Source organism: Rattus rattus, chromosome 10, assembly GCF_011064425.1.
Source record: "Rattus rattus isolate New Zealand chromosome 10, Rrattus_CSIRO_v1, whole genome shotgun sequence".
Classification (NCBI taxonomy): domain Eukaryota; kingdom Metazoa; phylum Chordata; class Mammalia; order Rodentia; family Muridae; genus Rattus; species Rattus rattus.
In genome coordinates this window covers 43,427,173-43,448,286 of record NC_046163.1, presented here as the reverse complement: position 1 = coordinate 43,448,286, position 21,114 = coordinate 43,427,173, and the positions used below count along the sequence as shown (strand labels likewise).

The following is a 21,114-nucleotide window of genomic DNA, read 5'->3' as shown; positions in this document are numbered from 1 at the left end:
AGATTCATAAAATTGTGAGGGACAACCCACTGTTGCGCAAAGCACCCCTGAACTTGAATGTCAGTATGAGGACCGACCAGCTGCGCTTTACTTTGGGAAAGTAGTTGATACCTTTGTTGGGGGTTTTCCTTCTTAGATTGAAAATGACATGACCCACCTCTCAGGGTCGATTGTGGGAAAGCAATTGCGGAGAGGAGTAACTGTGTCTACTCATGATTGTTTCCCTAATTGCCATTTCAAGAAACAACTAAACCCACTGTCGTCATTGTCATAATGGCAACCAATATTATCAGGTTAGTTAGACGTACCTGGATCCAAGGTTTAATGGGAAAATCTAATGCAGATTTTTCTATACTCCAAGCATTATATGAGCCGCCATTGTTTAATCGTGCTAATCTGGGCTCCCAATAAGCTAAATTCAAAAGAAGAAGAAAAAAAGGAATTTGTGAATTGATTTATTTTTGAAAGAAAGTCTTGTTATAATAGCCCAGGCAGGACTAAAGTTCGCTGTCTTTCTGTCTCACCATGTCTGGCTTGAAGTAGTCTTTTTTTTTTTTTTTTTTTTTCAGTAGAAAGCTACCAATTTCTCAAATTAGTTTAGTACAGCAGAGAACCAGATCCTTGGAGGGCTTATGCTATAGTTAGGAGACCAGGCAGGTGACGTGAACATTGGCTGCCAAGCCACTCCTCAATGATGAAACCTTGGCCTCAGGCCATGTTTAGTCAGTTGTAAACCATCATCCACCCTCTCTTGCACATAGGTCATGTTTGTGTTTTCTCAGTTATGTTGATATGGCTACTGTGAATGTGCCTACCAAACAGGAAGACCTGGGAGGAACACTTGGGAACCTCATCATTCTTTTGGAAACAGCCTCTAGAAATCAGGAAGGACGTTGAGGCAGAATGAAAAAATTGAAGAGATAGTTTGAGCATAACATTTCTTGACTAGATGAATGGCTAGCATATATATTGGGACCATCTTCCTTGGATGATATAGAACCTTTGAATCTGGCTGGAGGTTATGTGTGTGAGCCAATGTAGGCAAGATAACTAGAGTTCGGGAAATGATTACAAGGTCATAAGGTAAGGCTATTATTCCGTTGATTTCCTGTAGAGCTACTGGGCTGCCTCAGTAGAGAGATCATCAAAGCCGAGTTCTTGATGTTTCCTAGAAGAGGCCCTTGGAAGCAATACACAGCACAGGAAGTGGAAATGATAAATGTAAGAATAGGATCTTTCTTCCTGAAACACTTCTTCCTCTACCAGAGGAGTGCCACAGATGGGGTTGTTTCATTAAGCTATGGCAGACGAAAGCCTGGGGACGGGAATTGGCCATAGAGGGCTGTCATGCATAGCTTTGTGAGTCGCATGCTGTGACAGTAGGCATGGCCAGTCACAGGCTATGATGTCCATACTTACTCAGATATTCCGAAGCCTTGATCTGTGAGTCAGATATGGCACCAGTACTTAGACCCATTGGCATCTTGCACTCTATGAAACGACAAAAACAAAAATAAATGCTTTTTTTTTTTTTTGCTTAGAAAAGAAAGTACATATAACAAGTAAAACCTATGGCTAGAGTTTATTTTCATTTACCATCTAATATGCCTGATTAGAAAGAGATAAACACTTAGGAAGACTGGTGCTTATCAGAAGAGTAACTACCAGAGCAGAAAACACCGGAGTCCAAAAAATATATTTAAGGTGATGCCCATCTGGTTGGATTCCAAAGCAAACTATTTACATTAAGACTGCACTCTTAGTCACTGACCTGGAGAGTACGAGGTTATTTACATCTTGCTCAAGGAAAGAAATACCAGATAATAGGCACCTGGATGTGAGCACTGTATTTGGTAATCGACAGATACTTGGCAAGAACTGATCATGAATGGATAGATTACTACCTGCTACGGCAGAATTCTGATTACTCTTCCTGTTCTACTCTAAGGAGCTTTGAGGTTTTCTTATGTATACTTTCCCATGGGTCACAAATTATGAGGAAGGGCACTTTCTATTGGTTCCCCAGTCATAGAATATTTGACCTGCTTGTTAGAGTTGTATAGATAATTGTTATGTTTTTTTTTTCTTCTTCTTCTTCTTTTTTCTTTTTTTCGGAGCTGGGGACCGAACCCAGGGCCTTGTGCTTGCTAGGCAAGCGCTGTACCACTGAGCTAAATCCCCAACCCCTAATTGTTATGTTTTTTAATGGCAGGGGTGGGGGAGAATGTTTTGACATTTTCACAACTGAACGGTGGGACTCAGATTATCTGCAATCTGGAAGTTGGAAATAGTCTATTATCAGTAAACACCACGCGGGTGATACCTTTGTCTATGACAAGGAACGGCGTTTGCATGCCAGCTATCTGGTTTTCTCCAACCGCTGTGTCTAGGAGCCACCAGCCAGGCTTGGATGCCTTCATTTCAAGAGTTTTAAATGAACCTAAAATAGAGAGTGAAGGGCAAAATTACGAACAACGATTCGCGAGTTAATGTTGTGACGGAGCTCTCTATGAGTCTTGAAGTCCCTGCCCAAAGCTGCAGAGATGTTAATTAAGAGTGATGCATTTCTCTTGAGGCCCTTACACATGAAATGAATCCAACAGCAGCTACAGCACCCACAAATCCACAAAACAAGGATAATGCTTGCTTAGAATTTACAAAGTCCTGACTTTGAGGAAGAACTGGGCACCTCAGTGTATGTTGCTAATCAAGGTGCTCATAAGAAGGAGGCAGAAGGATCAGGAGTTCAAGTCCATTGCATGGGGACACACGAGACGATTTTGAGCAAATAAACCATCAGACAAATAAGAAAAAATTTGCTAAAAATAAATCACTCCGTCATTAAAAAAAAAAAACAAAAAACAAAAACAAAACTACCAGCTCCCCTTAAAAAGGAATTTTCACTTATCTAAATGTACTGTTACAAGTTAGCCCACACATAATTCAAGTACACAGTTTCAAGCTTCAAAATGGCTTTGAATGACTCAGCTTTATGGCTATGAAATGTGTCTTCTTTCTCTGTTTTTCTTTTTCTTAATATGTAAAGAATACAAATTTTTTTTTCTCGGAGCTGGGGACCGAACCCAGGGCCTTGCGCTTCCTAGGCAAGCTCTCTACCACTGAGCTAAATCTCCAACCCCACAAATATTCTTTTTTATTGTTTCAAATACTCTTAAATGTGTACACAGTTGAATAACATTGTATATAAATTGTTTCATAATAAATGAAAAGGTTTCTAAAACATCTGTTTATCCATACTGATACTTAATGCCTACTCTGCCAATTGACCCTATGCTTAGATTCTGTTGACTATAATTTAGGACCATGTCCCTGATTCTGAGTAAAAATTAATAACTGATGGCTATCCATCTCAAACACAGTGAATAAGCCTTCTTATGTTATTTTCTGCTGAAAATAAGGGCTGAGTTTGGTGGTTCATCCTGTCTCTGAAGTTAAACAAAACATCACTTTCTATATTTCTTGAGAGTGGCAGGAGAGAACCAAACAGGAAGCCATTTCTCCATCTTCTCACTAAAACAGACCCAGCTGGACTCCCATTTTCACATATAAGGCTAATTTACACAATGACTTCCTCCATGGCCATATATGAGACCAATTTATACAGTGAGTACCTCCATGTCCACATATGAGGCCAATTCACATGATGGCTTCCTCTATGTCCATATATGAGACCAATTCACAATGACTACCTCCATGTCCACATATGAAACCCATTCACAGTGACTACCTCCATGTCCACATATGAGACCAATTCACATAGTGACTTTTTCTATGTCCACATATGAAACCAATTTACAAAGTCTATCTCCATGTCCACATATGAGACGATTCACACAATGACTTCCTCCTTGTCCACATATGAGACTAATTCACACAATGACTTCCTCCCTGTCCACATATGAGACCTATTCACAAACTCCTGTAATAGAATTGCCTTTCACTAGTTCCTCAGACCTTGGAAGAGATGCAGAACCCTGGCTCTCCTCCCTAAGACCTATGCTTATCCAAAGTGTCTGAGAGTAAAGTCTCAGTAGATGTGCATCGCAGCCAGTGCACTGGTCTTCAGTGGCATCTCACCCTCATAACTCCTCTCACTAGCAGATCTTCCTGGAAACAACAAAACCTTCACTGATGATGACAGTTTGTCTAGATCTACACTAACCCTCCCACTTTCATGTGCAAAGCTCTAAATAACTGCCATCAGCATCCAGAGTCATGAATTTGTTCAAGATTATGATTCCCAGAGTCACTTCCTCAGAAAGGTCAGGGCGTAGCTTTCAGAAGTAGATTTCAAGAATCCAGAAGAGCTCAGTTAAGTTTCTAATGAACCTCTGAACAGCAACCATTTCTCTCTTCCTGTGCCTTGGTGACTTATCTTGTCATGAACTGAAATCTAATTCTTACGACACACGGAGGTCCAGGAGAAACTGCATGAGATACAGAATCTCTGAAGAACCAAGTGGGCTTGCAAATATGTCCTGTGCGGTGCCTACATACAGCTCATAGGAGGTCTGTTTGCCTTGGGATTTAGATTAACATCTTCTCTCCTGATTCCTCAAATGGTAGATGTACAAGGAGAGAAAGAGAGCCAACTACAGATGCCCCATCTTGCTATTTCTTAGCAAGGACCTCTCCCATCTTAGATCTTTACCAGGCAAGAGGGGCCAGACCCCTAAGTGGTGCTGTTTGGTCCTATTATCCAGCAGGATCTGGCCATGGAAGTGAACCACGTGAATATCTTGGGGGCCGCCCATGTTCAGCAGGTATAGCCTCACCCACTCTTGCTCATACATTCTCAGGCCGGGCAGGTTGTAAATCATCCCATTAATTGCTGAAAGGAGAGAGAGTTGTAATCAATTAAAAACTTGTAGACACAAGGAGGAGTCAGGGAGCCTTCCTCGACTCACCACCTTTCTTCCTCATTGCTGGACATTCCTAAGTCTACTCAGATGTAGAAAGTGTTCTCAGCAGGACCCCCTTGGGGGGAATTAAAGGAAGAATTGAAAGAGTTGAAGGAGCTTGCAACCCCATAAAAACAACAATGCCAACCAAGCAGAGCTTCCAGGGACTAAACCACTACCCAAAGACGATACATGGACTGATCCAGGGCTCCAACTGCATATGTAGCAGAGAATAGCCTTGTTGGGGCACCAGTGGAAGGGGAAGCCCTTGGTTCTGCCAAGGTTGAACCCCCAGTCAGGGGAATATGGGGGGGCAGTAAGGGGATGGATGGGGGGATTACCCGTATGGGGGAGGGGCAGGGGAGGGGATGGGGGCTATGGACAGGAAACCGGGAAGGGGAATAACACTTGAAATGTAAGTAAAGAAATATATCTAATAAAAAACTTAAAAAATAAAAAAAAGAAAGTGTTCTTGGAAGTTCCACAGAACCAGTAAGAGGCTGAATTAGAACTTTCAAGTCCTTGGGTTACTTCACAAGCACCAAAGTACGAACCAGCTCCATTTTAAACAGTTTTGTCTCTCTTTTCCCTAGATTTTGTCCTGCTTAAGGTTCTGCCCACTCGTCCTCCACGTGGATAGTATAAATGTTCCTTTGCTGCAGAAAAACGAGAAAGGGCAGACAATGCAAAGCCCCACGGTGAGGGTAAATAACAGGTTCGTGTGTCACACTGTCCTTGTGGAGACTGCTCCTCTACCTACCTCTCAGGTTAGAGTCCAAGATTGCAGGCGCTGGATCTACACTTCTTTAGTGAAATGGGAGGATTTTGTTTTGTTTCATTTTGCTTTGAGATGGGGTCTTGGTATATACCTCATGCCAGCCTGGAACTCACTCTTTAGCCCAAAGTGACCTTGAGCTCCAGGCCTTCTTGACTTATCCTTGGACACACTACCATTGTGTGCCTGTATATGTGTGTGGTGTATATCTGTGTGTGTGTCTGTGTATGTGTGTGTGGTGTATGTGTATGTATATGATAGGTATGTGTGTGTATGTTGTATATGTCTGTGTGTATGTGGGGGGGTGTGTGTGTGTGTGTGTGTGTGTGTGTGTGTGTGTGTGTGTGTGTGTGTGTGTGTGTGTGTGTCTGTGTGTGTGTGTATGCCTGTGTGTGTGTGTGTGCATGTGCTGTGTATGCCTGTGTGTGTGTGTGTGTGCATGTGCTGTGTATGCCTGTGTGTGCATGTGTGTGTGCATGTGCTGTGTATGCCTGTGTGTGCATGTGCTGTGTATGCCTGTGTGTGTGTGTGTGTGCATGTGCTCTGTATGCCTGTGTGTGTATGTGTGTGTGGTGTATATCTGTGTGTGTCTGTGTGTGTGTGTGTGTGTGTGTGTGTATGTATATGATATGTATGTGTGTGTGGTGTGGTGTGTGTGTGTGTGTGTGTGTGTGGGGTGTGGTGTGTGTATGTGTGGTGTGTGTGTGTGTGTGTGGTGTATGTTGTGTGTGTGTGTGTGTATTGTGCTGTGTATGTGTGTGTGTCGTGTGTGTGTGTGTGTGTGTGTGGTGTATGTCTGTGTGTGTGTGTGTGTGTATATGTGTGTGTGTGTATATGTGTGTGAGTGTGTGTGTGTGTGTGTGTCTGTGTGTATGTGTGTGTGTGTGTGTATGTGTCTGTGTATGTGTGTATGTGTGTGTGTGGTGTATGTGTATGTATATGATATGTATGTGTGTGTATGTTGTGTATGTCTGTGTGTATGTGGGGTGTGTGTGTGTGTGTGTGTGTGCTGTGTATGCCTGTATGTGTATGTGTGTGTGTGTCTGTATGTGTGGTGTATGTCTGTGTGTGTGTGTGTATGAGGTATGTTTGTGTGTGTAGTATATGTCTGTGTTGTGTATGTATGTGTTTGTGTGTGCATATGTGGTGTATGTATGTGTTTGTGTGTGTATGCAGTGTATGTTTATGTATGTGTGTGTTGTATGTGTGTGTGTTGTATGTCTGTGTGTTTGTGTGTGTGTAAAGCACCTGATACAATCTTAATCACCTTAAAAATATAACACAAAAAGGTTAATGATAAATCTTGTTGCTAACAAATACTTAACTGGAACTTCTTCAATGGATTGCTGTAGGATTTTGGAAAACAGTCAAGACAACTTTTGGAAGGAAAGGAGTTGGAATTATTTTGGCACTTGTGAAATCATACCAAGTGTGGGAACGCCTAGCTACATACCTGGGCACCAGCCCTCACCCCCATGTTTCAGTTTCTGTTAAAGAATTAGATGTCGTAAGAGTGAAGGGCACTGAGGTGATAATTGTGTCGGCATTGTTAGGAGGCTGCACCAGGATATGGGAGTGAGGACTCAATGAGCATTTGATAGATGGAGCTGAGAGATAAGATTTGCTCACTTAGTCACTATTTCATATATTCCTGAGCACATGCTACAAAAGCCAGGCAGGGGCTGGGGACTCGAGATCTGTTTATCACACAGCCTGATAAATACTACAGGTTGGGATTACATAGTGTCTACAAATTATGCATCATGAAGCTGTACTGTTTGAGGGAACCAGGAAGTATTTCTTGGAGGGTGCTCCTTAAGCAAAGGGCATAGCTGAGAGACAGTCTGTCTGACTCTGCAGCCTGTTCTTTCTTACTAGGCTGAGGGGACTTCTAAAGGGTGAACTTCCTGCTCATGTGAGCGAGTGCAAGGTCTGAGAGGCCTGGAAAGAAGGGAAGGGAAGGGGAGGGGAGGGGAGGGGGAGGGGAGAGGAGGGGGAGGGAGGGAAGGAAGGGAAGGGAGGGGAGGAACAAGGAACATTATTTACAGTCTGTCCGATAGCTGTGTGAATCAACTGTATTCTATTTAACAGAATTTTTTGACACTTGAATTTTTAAAATCTTTAAATGTTTCATGAAAAGCAGATTTTATCCTTTGTGGGTGGGATTTTTGCAACAAATAATTGTTTGGCTGCTTGTATCTCAAAGTATTTTCACAGGTGTCATTGAACTCCTCGAAGTAGGGTCAAATATAGAAGAACTGTGTCTTGAATGTGTTACTGATACAGGGCTACCTAGTCTCAATGGCTGGCTAGAGGTGACATCTAATAGCATGTTATAAAAAATATCTTGACCTATGTTTATTTGTTTGCTTGTTTGTTTGTTTGTTTGTTTGTTTATTCTTTGAGAGAGGTCTCACCGGGGAGCTCAGGCTTGTCTCCAACTCTCAATCCTCCTACCTCAGCCTCCAGAGTATTGGGAAGATTTTAGGCACATGTAAGTTTCTTCTCTCCCAACATTCTGACAGACTCATTACCTGCAGCACACATCCTCAGTAATCAGGAATTTCACGACAACCACCTCCATTTCCAAACTGTTAACTTAGTTATCTTTCATTTAGTGTGTGTGTGTGTGTGTGTGTGTGTGTGTGTGTGTGTGTGTGTGTGTGTCCAAATGGCTATGGCCTGTATGTGGGGATTAGTTTGGGGGAGTGGCCCTCGGTTTGGAAGCAAGTACTCTTCTTTACTGAGTCATCTTAGCATATAAGGTCTTTATTTAATTCTGATTTCTAGCTGTTGTCATTTTGGCTGTGCACTAAGCCCTTCATTTGGCCTTTTTCCTAAACCATTTTGTAATTTATCTGCCAATTTACAGGCCACAGGCAGGTCAGAAGGGGGCCGATCAAAGGACTTCTGAACAGAGATACTTTCCCCAGTGTGACCTCCTAAGGGCAGGCTGCATTGCCAGTGTCCCGTCATCTGACTGCTTAACTTCCTAGTTCCTCAGGCTGCCTGGCATAGGTGCTTCCTGCAACTGCAGAGATGAACCTCCCAGAACCACTCTGATTTCAGAAGAGACACATGTGTGATCGTGTCTTAGCGTGGATACTTACATGTTTAGTGAACAAGAAACAAGGTCAGTAGTGTCATAAAGAGTGACACCACTCTCACTCCAATGTACGCTGCTGTCTGGGGCACAGTGCCGTTTTTCTTGTTGCTTTGTCTGGCAGTAGCCCATGTGTGCTATCCTGCACTCCCTCAATGATGTTTAGCAAGATTTCCTAGCAGCCAAATCCTCTCTAGGATGACAAGTCAGGTATAATCGATGCTCCTGACTCCTCAGGAACACCTAAGGTCTAATCTTGGGAAGACCTAAGGGCAGGAAGCGCTGTGACCTGGTGAGCTTTAATCAGAGAGTAGACCAAGGACAGAGGGAAAATACCGTAAAACTCGTGCGAATTTTTCGCTTCTGGAGATTCAATTCTCCATGACCCTTTGGACTTTTCATAGTACCAGCTCTTCTTCTCATCAAAGACCATGAAGAGCAAGACAAACTCTCTCATGTCCAGAGGCAGGTTGCTCGCCCTGTCAAGTGTTCCTTTCCGGCAGATCAGAAGGGGGCCGATCAAGCCTGAGTGAATGTCTCGCTCCTGGAGGAAAAGAACAGAAAGCTGAAAACACTTTCCTTTCGCCTGGATTTTTCTCTTCCTCCTCTGACAATCACAGCTCTTACATAACAGAAAAATCTCATTTCGGAGGCTCCAAACTTGAAGATCAGTAATAATACTGGGTAGTTATCCTTTATCTGAGGAACAATAATAACATTGACAACCAAATGAATACAGTTTATTGAGCAACTAGACTGTGTTAAAGGCTTTGTCCGTAGTATCTTATTTAATCCTGACAACCATCCTGAATGGCAAATGTAAATACATTCATTGGACATGAATTGACTAATTTCTCCTCCCCCCCCCCCCCACCCCTGGCTCCCTCTCCCTCCATCTTTCTCTCCCTCTATATTTTGGAACTGGGAACTGAACTGATTTTCATTCCCAGCCTCTTTTTAATTTTCAAGATTGGATCTCACTAAACTGCTCAGGCCATGCTTGCTCACACCCTGAGCCAATCGCACAGCCTCCTGAGTGTCTGGAATCGCAGATCTTGGCCACCACGCACAATTTTAGAACCTGCAGTTATGAAAGGGTAAATTGCTTTCCTAGTGTCCCTGTAGGGATGAGAATGGGTATTTTACACCTAAGCATAGAAAAACACTCCCATAGACGTGTCGGGCTGCGGTGATGAATATTTGATGAGTTTAGAGGAGACCCTGGGTTTGGTGCTCAGTGTTGAAAAAATCACCAAACATCATCAACAAATCAGTAAGAAACTGAGTCTACGTGCTTTTCTCTCTCTCTCTCTCTCCCACTCTCTCTCTCTCTCTCTCTCTCTCTCTCTCTCTCTCTCTCTCTCTCTCTCTCTCTCTCTCCTCCCTCCCCTTTCTCTACCCCTCTCTCTCTCTCCTTCCCTCCCCTTTCTCTACCCCTCTCTCCCCTCCCCCTCCTTCCCTCCCTCCCTCCTTTTCCCTCCCCCTCTCTCTGTCCCTCCCCCTCTCTGTTTCTCTCTCTCTCACTAAATATGCTAAAAAGCACATGTGCATTTACTACATGTAGCATGTGGTTTTGAACACTGTATATATTATGGAATGATAAGTGAAGACCCTTAAATTTCCAGTGAACAGCTTCTAAAAGCTCAAAAAGAACGTCAAAGCATCCGGCTGTGCCCGGAGGGCTGGGTATGTGTGTGGTACAATAAGTGGGAAATTGCTTTCTCCGTGACAGAGTGGTGCAGGTGGCCAGGCCTTGTTCCCCTCAGCCTTGCCTGAGACTAACTGAGCCTTGCTGTGTTGTGGTACAGATGAGTCATTACAACACACCCACATGGCTGCCCTGGGTTTCATGATGGGTGCCTTTCCCCGGGAGCATGGTGTTCAGGGAGGTCCCACATGGTCAGAGACCAGCATGGTTTTTCTTGTGGCACTAAGTTCAGGAGGCTCCTTGGGAACCTTTCATAAGAGGTGGGGGTCAACACTAGGCCTGTGATGTCCTTGACCCCTTCACTTGCTTCCACAAAGTATACATCTCTGACTTCCCCGACCCTGGTAGAAATCAACCCAAACCACTGGTCCAGGGACAAAAGGGAACCCCAGATACCTTGTCTTAGCAAAGAAATCTGTGTTTGAGGGCAAACTGGAACCGCGGCTGCCCTTTGCTGTGTTTTGTTTGGCCGTGAACCTGGGAAGAGTCCTCAGCCACCTCTTGTCTGGGTTTCTTACTGTGCAAAGGTTTCCCTGTCTCATGGTCAAGGAGAAAGAAGGCAGCTGAGCGTGCAGAAGGCACTGCATGGATGCTGGCATCCCTCTGGCTCTCCTAGGTGCCCAAGGCCAGCCAAGAGGACAGGGGCTTGGCACAGCTTACCACGGTCAGCACAGTTCATCTAGAGAAGCCAGTTATTCCTACCTTCCTGTGGGAGCTGTTCTGGGTGGAATGTGCCCGGATTATTTTTCTGGGAACACCGAGGTCTACTCCCTGTGTCCTTATTTAACTCAGAACGGGGTTGACTTATTATCAAAATACAAAAAAATTCTTTATTAGCAAAGGGTATTCATTAAGTAACAAATTGAATCTCCTCCTGGCTTAATTGGAGCAGGGAAAAACGTTGCTCCTTAAACTCCCAAACCCAGCCTGTGATCTGTGCCCACACGGTTGGCTCAGTACTTTCCTTGTCTCCTCCTGGCCCTCTGCAGTCCCCAAAAGCCTGACTTAAGACTAAACTACTTTTAAATTGTTAAAGAGCACATTTCTCTGTGTACACACCTCATTTATGTAATCCCCATAACGTCCACGGATGAACGCTTTTCTCTGTGCCATTTCTGATGAACTGTCGGGAGAATCTGAGGCCAAGGCAGCCATACTGTGGATGGTAGCCCTTTCTTGTGCCCCATAATGAGCAGGAGAGGCTTTTTTTTTCGGTCATGGGAGGTGTTAGGTTTCAAGACAGGGTTTCCCTGTGTAGCCCTGGCTGTCCTGAAAATCACTCTGTAGACCAGGCTGTCTTCAAACTCACATCCACCTGCCTTTGCCTCCTGAGTGCTGAGATTAAAGGCATGTGCCCCTACCGCCCACCTCACAGGAGAGACTTTTAACAAGAAAAGGTGAACTGTGGCTATATGATGAGGGAGAGGTCAGAACTGAAACTTACCACATCCACTGCAGAATAGTAGACCCAAGCCCTGCAGGCGGAGCCGGGGTTCTCTGGTCCCGAGCGCTCAGTGGCATGCCATACATATGTGTAACTGCTATTGGGCTGGACAGCATCATCTTCCTGAAACCATTTAGGAGAGTCATCTTCGTAATTCTTTCCCTCTGAGGACTTTTCATAGGAAAGTCCATGGGCATGAAGAGAATATGGTCTGGATGCTAAATTTTTAAATCGAACCTAGAGAGAGAGAGAGAGAGAGAGAGAGAGAGAGAGAGAGAGAGAGAGAGAGAGAGAGAGAGAAGAGAGAGATGACACAAAATGTATTAACATAGCAAGCAACACCAAACCAAAACCACAACGATACAGGCTGTGACAGACAGTTACGATATCAGAGCTAGGGTATACTGGGTGCCTATAATTGCAACCTAATGAATGCATATTATTTGATCTATTTTACCAATGATCACGTGAGTTAGGGCCTGACCAACTTACCTTCGAAACACAAAAATGTGCTCTTAGGCTCAAGCTACAGTTCGATCCTAAGTTACTTCTCTAATGGCTTGAAGTGTCTGTTCCAGACTCATGTGTTGAGAGTTTGTTTGGGACTTCAGGATAGTGATTATACCATGAGGGTTCTGGCCAACAGATAAATAGGATGGCAGATTCATAATTTGATTATATTATTGGAAGGTGGTGAAAACCAGGAGGTTGAACCTAGGTAGGAAGAGGCTCGTTGGGGCACACTCTTGACGTATCTATCATCTGCCTGGTCCCTTCTTTTTCTGGTTTGCTTCCAGGACTCCACAGCTACATTTCGCCACATGCCTCCTACCATTATACTCTCTGCCTTAACCCAGCCCCACAGAGATGGAGGGCAGGTAATTATAAACTGAAAGCACTCAATCCCCTAAGCCAAAAGAAATCTTACCGTTTAAAATCGTTTCCCCTGTATATTTTGTCACAGCAACAAAACCTAACATATCCACAAGTGAGATTTGAACCTGAATAAAGCATGGCTCTTGATCGTAATAAGCTTTTGGATTACTAGTGAAGAGAGAGAGACGTGAGTGAATCCAAAGCACGAATCTGGATATAACAGATGCTGTGCATAGAGTATAAATGGGTTTGGGAGGGTGCTGCTTTGGAAACACAGCTGAATGTTTAGGAGAATTTGGAAGAACGATGGAAAGGTTCTTAAGAAAAATGGGATTGACCCTTGTAAAACGAACAAATCAGAACATGGTCGTTTTAGATTCCCAGAAGAGCAGAAAGATGTCTGCAGGGAAAGCCTGGCTGTGGCTAGGTTGGGAAACGCACAGATAGACTAAGCCCCTGGTGACCAATGACTTTAGAAAATGACAGCTGAGACTAGGCATCCAGTCATCAGGCTCATGGGGGAATCTTCTTCTGGTCATTTTCCTCTGTAATTTCTAGTGACCAATCACTTGACAGAACGCTTCGTATGTTTTCAGGGGATGTATAGAACTATTAAGAGTCCTATTACTGTTTTGTGCCCCCAAAACCATGTGTTGACAATGGCTTAGTTACCAGCCTGTGACACCTTTGGGAGGTAAAACCTTTAGCATGTGAGGCCATGTGCTTAATAAAAGAAGACAGGGGAGGTCAGCCACGACAGAGAGAAAATGGAAGCTGATGTAAAGATTCCACTCTGTGTATTTACAATTTGCAGAATGTGCCTACTTGGATTCCTGGTCTCAAGGACTTTCAGCTGGATCCAGTCAGGACACATCGGCTACAGCATTTGCTTCATTTTCCCTAACCCATACCCTCAAGGATATCTCACCACCCATGTACAGCTTGAAGAGGTTATGGAGGAGTCATCACCCCAATTCCCTGGACTTTTGGGGGGGCTGAAAGCGGTTATTCTAAAGTTGTATTTATGAGGAATTTAAAATTGTACTTTAACAGAGAGGAATTAGCAAGATTGAATTGTACAGTCATAATCTCATTTGGTAACTAAGCTAAAATCATATCTTTGCTTTGGTATAGAATTTATTTGTCAAAAAAGTTTAAAAGTACAAGGTTTAGAGCCAGTCCTTCTGTGATGTCATTACAAACTTCTGAGTTGATTACACATGTGAGTTAAGGGCCAAATAGCAAATTCATGGCTCTGACTTTGTGAGAGTACTTTCAAGATAATATTAAGATATAAAGACAACAGTCCAGATTGTCTTATATAGATGGTTTTCAAAAATGTCAGAAATCCACAAAATTTGAGATTTAAAGTTATTTATCTTTTGTTGAGATGTATCTTTTCTTAACCATTCCCCTTTGGTGGATTTAATGAAGAATTTGAACATCTCTACCTCCAGGTGAGGCAATACTTTGTGCCTAGGAAGCCATTGAACAAAACTGCCTGTTTCATCTGCAGACTAATACTGTCCAGAAAAGGACAAATTATGCAGAATAGTTGACTGATAAGCTCTGCCAAGACAGGGTGATCAGCCCTTCAAAAATCTGCATTTCAAGAGTCTGTCAGTTGATTTTGGGCCAGAAGGCTGAAGACTTGCACTCACATGTTGCTAACAGAGGACTGTGCTAGTAGAGATTTGTCTCTACAACCTCTCAGTTCTGCAAGCCGTGTTAGACTTTCTATGTGTATAGATATTTGGTCGTTCAAAGATTTCGGATGTGGTTGAAGACTGGTAGTCTTGTAGACAACCCAAGCTGTTTAGCATCTAGAAGGATAAAAAATTTGAAAGGGTGGTTTTTCAGATTGCATACGATCTCAAACCAAGTCAGGTATAGAATTATAGTCTTTTAGGATAGATGACAAGGTGCTTTAGTTAATGGACAAAATTGATGGACTGGATGTTGAGTGTATCCTATGGTTTATAAATTGTAGAATAGTACTCAATTCATATATAAGTGAAAAGGCCTTTTAACTGGACAAAGAGGTGGAAATGTTGTGGTTTGTCCTGGAGTTATCTATATTTTGATGCTGATTCCATTGCCCAAGGACGGCTGCCTAGTCACGTACTCAGGTCTCAGGTGACTTTACCAGAACCTTCTCCCCATTTAATTTGTAAAATACAGAGGGCAGGTACAGGTTAGAAGGAAGCCTGTCGTTGGATGAGAAGGAAGGATAGGCGGGAGAAAAGTTTGAAGGAAGAGGAGGAGACTGAAATGGAAAGAGGAGAGACAGGAGGGACAGAGAGGTTAATCACGGCGGAGAGAAAAATGGAAGCTGACGTAAAGATTCCACTCTGTGTATTTATAGGTTGTTATTAATGTTCTTAAAGGATGGATGTGCACTTGGCTTTGTATATTTAGGTGGGCAATTATATCTTATCAATTGGGTCAAAGAAAGAAAGAAAGAAAGAAAGAAAGAAAGAAGACAGGGTACTTGGAGCATGCCTTGAAGCAATCTCAGAGCAGTGGCACATCCCTTTCTTTCTCTTTAAGTTCTAGCCACCATGAGGTAAGCAGCCATCTTGTCCAGCCTCAGTGGAGGACCCAAAGTAAAGGAGTCAAGCAATCATGGATGAAATCATGGGATAAAAGTTTTTCCTCCTTTGGGTTATCTTGAGTTTTACCACAGCAACAGAAAGCTGACTAAAACAGATTCCCATTATCTTTTATGATTGATTGGTCTTGATGGGTTGGAGTTCAAGGACAGGGTCTTGCGTATCACATGCTAAGTGGTTACTCTTTACCTACTGAGCCATCTCCCCCACCCTCTGTGTGCCCTTTGAAAAAGAGCAAATGGCCATTGACAATTTGGCAAATATTCACACCAATAAAATGTTATGTTTTTGGACACAGAATGGTTTACTTTAGATCCACAGCATTTTCTCGTGTGTTTTGTTTGTTTATTGTTATTATTATTATTTTGTTTGTTGTTTGATATGTGAGAGGTGAGGAAGTACGGGGGAGCTAAACTCTGTTACGATGTAACAGGGTAAAGGTTTCTCCATCTTGTCTCAGCTGAAGTCATCTTTGGTTTCTAACGCCTACCCTGAAAAGTCCTGTGGGAAAGCATCCAACACTGTTGTAGAAACTCAGGGTCAAAAGGCCCCAGCTAACTGCATGTGCTTGGCTTCTGTTAAACTGCTTGCTTGCTTCCTTCTGCAACTGCCAACCAGGATGTAGCTTTTCTATGCTCTTTGTCTTTAACAACTCCCTAAAATATGCATTCTGCGGGGCTGCTCTCTGAAAGTGTTTCTCACCAGGCAGTCACTAGCTTGCTTAATAAAGACTCCCAATTTGAATTCTGTTTGCCCAGATACCCTACAACAATAAAAATAAGCTACTGTCTGGGAACTAGATACAGGATTTTGAAAGCAATCAATGACTAACTCTGGTAAGATACTTAAGAAACTTGCTCACTCATTTATGGTGGAGAGACATCTTTTCTCTGATTCCTAGTTTCCTTTTCATTTATCTTGTCTCTTAAAAAAGTATTGGGACATATTTATAAATCAATGCTATTGTCATCCCTACTTCAGCCATGGGATACTCTTGACTCATTTTCCAGGTTAGTTCAAGACAGGCTGGCTTCAGCTAGAAATCTCAGTGCTATCTCTTCCAGATTAAATCACTTTCAATTACCCTGTTAAGAAGGGTAAGGTCTTTTCTGTAGTTCAAAAATTGTCAAATAGCCAGGCCATCTTTGTGAGGAAAGAATGCTGTTATTTGTTAATTCTGGGAAGCCAATCACCTATAGTTTTGTTGCTGATACCTTAGCAATGTTTTGGTGCTTGTGGTAAGTTCCCTGAGGATCTAGGAGGTTCACGTGAGACTTACTTGGATCACATCATCCACTTCAGCACGTATTACAGGGCCAAGAATGCCAAGGTGCTCTTCATATTCCCCCTGAGGATCACGGCTTGTGAAAGTACTATCAAGGTATTTTCTGAAAACAACTTTCTTGTATGTGGTGTCCTTTGGAGTGTTGTCTGTGTCTTCATTGTCCATTTCACTAAAATGACAGCAATAGTATCCGTTTAAAAGAAGAAATAGTTCAATTGTTAAGGGTATCCAAGTTTGGTTCCCAGCACCTACTTTGGGACGCTTACAACCACTTGTAACTCCAGTTCTAGTTATTAGTATATTAATATATAACATAAAATAAATATATAATATAATATAATATAATATAATGGATGTTCTGGCATTTGAGGGTGCCAGGCACACACATGGCTCACATACATACATGCCAGTATCCAAAATACATATAAAATAAAAATTAAAAAATTGAAAAGAACTTAAGAAATAATCTGGTATCTAGCATAGAATATTTAATGACCATTCCATCTATGAGCTAGTAAATATATGTAATTGAAACACAGGTGATTACATATATCCTAATTCCCTGCTCAAATATATTTTCTTAGGTAAGACTTCTTAGGATCTTTTGGGCTATGTCAAATTTCATTTATTAAACTTACATAGTATTACTATAGTCTAGACAGCAAATTCCTATAATAGTCCTATAGTATAGTATTTCTACAGTATGTATAAAAAGTCTATGGATAAGTGTCCTTTACCTTAAGAGTGGCCATTCTGAGTTTTGATTTTGCTAAAGCATAATTATCCCTAAGTTTTTAGACACTGGTCTGAGCAAGGATTTTCATGATAGGATCCTCAAGATACAGGTAACAGAATATAAATGGACAGATGGGATACCACAGACTTCCATAGTAATGGCTCTTGTTTTGCTTGGGTGTCATCTAAAGTGTAGAAGCTAATATTGGAAATGACAAAGGAACTATCACTGGAGACTCAGACTATATGAAGTATCATTTGTTCAAAATTATCCCCAAAGAAATGTAGGTGATTTTCATAGCAGTGGTGACAAAGAATGAGAGTGTAAAAAGAAAACTAGTCAAACCTTGGTGCAAATTTTGAATAATCCCAGGATATTTCTTCAGCAGCAATATAGTAGAATTTTTTGTTCCCACCGAAGCTACGGAGATACCATGCTGCAATAGTGTCAGGGTTTCTGGAGGAGTTGACATTTGCCCTGGTGTCTGTTTTGTAGGGGTCATTGTAGGTTACATAGTCATCCTCAGGATAATCTTCGTCAATGCTCTCTAGCTCCTCACTTGGAATCATCTCAACGTCGTCTCCATCAACTCTACTGAGACCTACTACAACAAGGGGGTTAAATGTCTTTGACAAAGAAGTGTCATTGGGCATAGGAGATAGTAAAGGAGGCTGCATGTGAATGAGGTCTGGATGAGGAAGAGTCTGATTCAGTTCTGGAAGAGGTGAAGACTGACCAGAATCTGGGGGGTAGGATGCTTGACCAGGGTCTGCAGAGGATGTTTTGTGGCTGTGATTAAGAGCAGGGCTTGTCTGGATGAGGTCTGGAGAGAGGGTCACCTGATCAATGTCTGGGGATAGTATTATCTCATTAAAATCTGGTGAGAGGGTCAAGAGGCTGAGGTCTGGGGAAAGGGTAACCTGACTGTTGTCTGAAGAGAGGGGCATCTTATCCAAGTCTGAGGAAATGACTGTCTGACCAAATTTCGGAGAGAGAGTCAGTAGGCTAAGGTCAGTGGAGGAGGTCTCCCAGCTTTGATCTGAGGAGATGGGTACTTGACCTGGGTCTAGGAAGTAAGTCTTCTGCTTGTCATCTGGAGAAAGGGGCATCTGACCCAAGTCTGGGGAGGAGGTCTGGTTGTCATCTAGAAAAAGGAGCACCTGACCTAGGTCTGGGGAAGTCTTCTGGTTGTCATTTGGGGAAAGGGGCACCTGACCCAGGTCTGGGGAGGAGGTCTCATGGTTTTCATCTGGAGAGAGGGTCACCTGACCCAGGTCTTGGGAGGAGGTCTCTTGGTTTTCATCTGGAGAAAGGGTCACCTGACCCAGGTCTTGGGAGGAGGTCTCTTGGTTTTCATCTGGAGAAAGGGGCACCTGACCCAGGTCTGGGGAGGAGGTCTCTTGGTTTTCATCTGGAGAAAGGGGCACCTGACCCAGGTCTTGGGAGGAGGTCTCTTGGTTTTCATCTGGGGAAAGGGGCACCTGACCCAGGTCTTGGGAGGAGGTCTCTTGGTTTTCATCTGGGGAAAGGGTCACCTGACCCAGGTCTTGGGAGGAGGTCTCTTGGTTTTCATCTGGAGAAAGGGTCACCTGACTCAGGTCTTGGGAGGAGGTCTTCTGGATGTCATCTGGAGAAAGGAACAACTGATCCAGGTCTGGGTAAATAATTGTTTGATCCAATTCTGGAGAGATGGTAAAGAGATTTAAGTCTGAGGAAGGGATTGCTTGGCCATCATCTGAAGTGAGAGGTGACTTTTGACTTTGGTCTGGAAAGAAAGATGTTTGACTAATGTTATCAGAATAAAATTCATGGCTTAGGTCATAATCGATCCCCTGACTGGGCTCTGGAGGAGAGGATCTGTAGCTAGGATCTGTGGTAGAGTGTTGATTAGGATCTTGGGTAGGAAATGTTGGAGAGTGTTCCTCTGGTGGCACTGACTGAAAAAGGTCTAAAGAAGAGCTCATCTGCTCAGTGTCATTTGAAGGGTTCTGATTATAGTCAGGAAGTGACCTGTCAGTACTCATTGGAGGGGAGGTCTGATTCAGATCTGTGGAAAGAGCTGTTTCATTGGATTTGTGGAGTAGTAATGAGTGATTAAGTAGTCTTCTATCTAAAAGTGGAGGATGGTCTTCTCTTCTCGGATGGTAAAAGCCCCTTGGAGACAGAGGACTGTGTAGTGCAAACTTCCTATTCTTCTTCTTCTTCCGTGTCCTGATGAACAACTGTCTTTTCTTAAAGTCACCGCTTTCCTCCTCCTGTCTTACATGTGGAGATTTATGCCTAAATCTAGAAAATGTTGGGAGGTTCCTTGGCTTCCCTGTTGTGTTTATGCGAGAGGTGCTAGCTCCCCAAGGCGTTGAGATATTCTGATTTTGAGGACTGTTTGTCAGCTTATCAATATCTGTGTTTTCACCATTTGCTGGTATTATTTCATAACTACCCTTTTCAGAAGCCATATGCCACTGTCTGTTCAAAAATTTGGACGCAACCTTTTGTTTTAAGAGTAACAAATCACTAGGAATGTCCTCCTCAGACTTCATTCTGGAAGAAGTATCCTTTGGATTTGAATGCCTCCCAGTTTTTGCGGCTGGAGCTTTCATCCAGGAGAACCTGTGCTTCATCCTGTGGGGTCTTCCTGTCTTGATTGTTTTAGGTTTAGTCTGTTCTGGACTCCCTGATCCTTTTGCACCAAGAGGAAGTAGGTATACCACTGTGATGTTCGACTGTGGGTCTTCCATATCATTTTCATAATATGAGCTGGAATGATGTTCTGTAGAAGGGTTGAGGACGGAGTTCTCACCTAAGCCAGTAAGGTTTCCAAGTAGGGTAGCAGCTATGGTGGCTCCTGAGCCAGAAAGTATTCTTTGAGAGTCGTTGAGGTTATTATTGGTGATCTTACTAAGGTTTCTTGAGGATTTTGAGTCAATGACTCCGTCTGTGCTTAGAGATATGAATTCAGAGCTGTTGTCTAGAGCGAGAGCAGTGAGATTGAACTCATCTTCCTTCAGATTCAACAATGACTTTCTGAATGACCTAATTCCTAGTGTTGACGCCAGTTCATACTGGTAATCATCATCTTCGTTTCCTATGCCAAAGTCATTTTCCACAGAATCATGAATTTTCCGAGTTGTCATGGATGTAGGTTCAAGAGGTTGATAAATCTCATATGAGTCTTCATCGTCATCATCATTCCGGTTACACTTAACATCCCTGAATCTCAGTCTTAGGTTTCTGCGTCTTGGATTGGAACTCATGGTGGTCAACATCCAAGTTCCTTCATAAAAGACAGAGAAGAGAAGGCTGAAAGCTCACGAAAAGTTACTGAAACAGGAGGATCTGTTGGGGAAAAAAATTTCTAGTGAATGGTGAGTTACTGAGTCATGGTGACATAAAAAGAAAAAACCAAGAATAAGATATTTAGGAATTTTTAAAAAAACGTAACTTGACTTTGTTTTGGAATCTAATCACAAGGTCAATGTACTTGTAAGCTAGGGTAGTTATGATCTGTGGAAATTAAGGAGAAAAATAGACCTTCAGTTTGGATTGTTTAAGAGTCACTCTTAGAATATATCAAGAAAAAGGGGGCAGGGGTTGATGATAAAATGGACCTTGAAAATCATTAATATCTTCTTAGTTGTACATTTTGTCTAAGA

The 21,114-nt window shown here is 42.8% G+C and overlaps 1 protein-coding gene across 2 annotated transcripts in view; it reads right to left on the bottom strand.

Annotated features, from left to right (window-relative positions):
* Positions 1 to 21,114, bottom strand: part of F5 (coagulation factor V) — a 69,944-nt gene that overhangs the window by 10,511 nt on the left and 38,319 nt on the right. Inside the window, exons 13-21 of one of the 2 annotated variants that reach the window (XM_032915613.1) lie at positions 18,781 to 20,735; positions 17,807 to 18,570; positions 16,720 to 16,894; positions 11,953 to 12,189; positions 9,137 to 9,344; positions 4,673 to 4,852; positions 2,324 to 2,440; positions 1,420 to 1,491; positions 309 to 412 (exon numbers count right to left, since the gene is read on the bottom strand). In XM_032915613.1, the coding sequence (XP_032771504.1) occupies positions 309 to 412; positions 1,420 to 1,491; positions 2,324 to 2,440; positions 4,673 to 4,852; positions 9,137 to 9,344; positions 11,953 to 12,189; positions 16,720 to 16,894; positions 17,807 to 18,570; positions 18,781 to 20,735 (3,812 nt within the window). Of the gene's footprint in view, positions 1 to 308; positions 413 to 1,419; positions 1,492 to 2,323; positions 2,441 to 4,672; positions 4,853 to 9,136; positions 9,345 to 11,952; positions 12,190 to 16,719; positions 16,895 to 17,806; positions 20,736 to 21,114 lie in introns of both variants that reach the window. The other variant, XM_032915612.1, reaches the window with a different exon arrangement.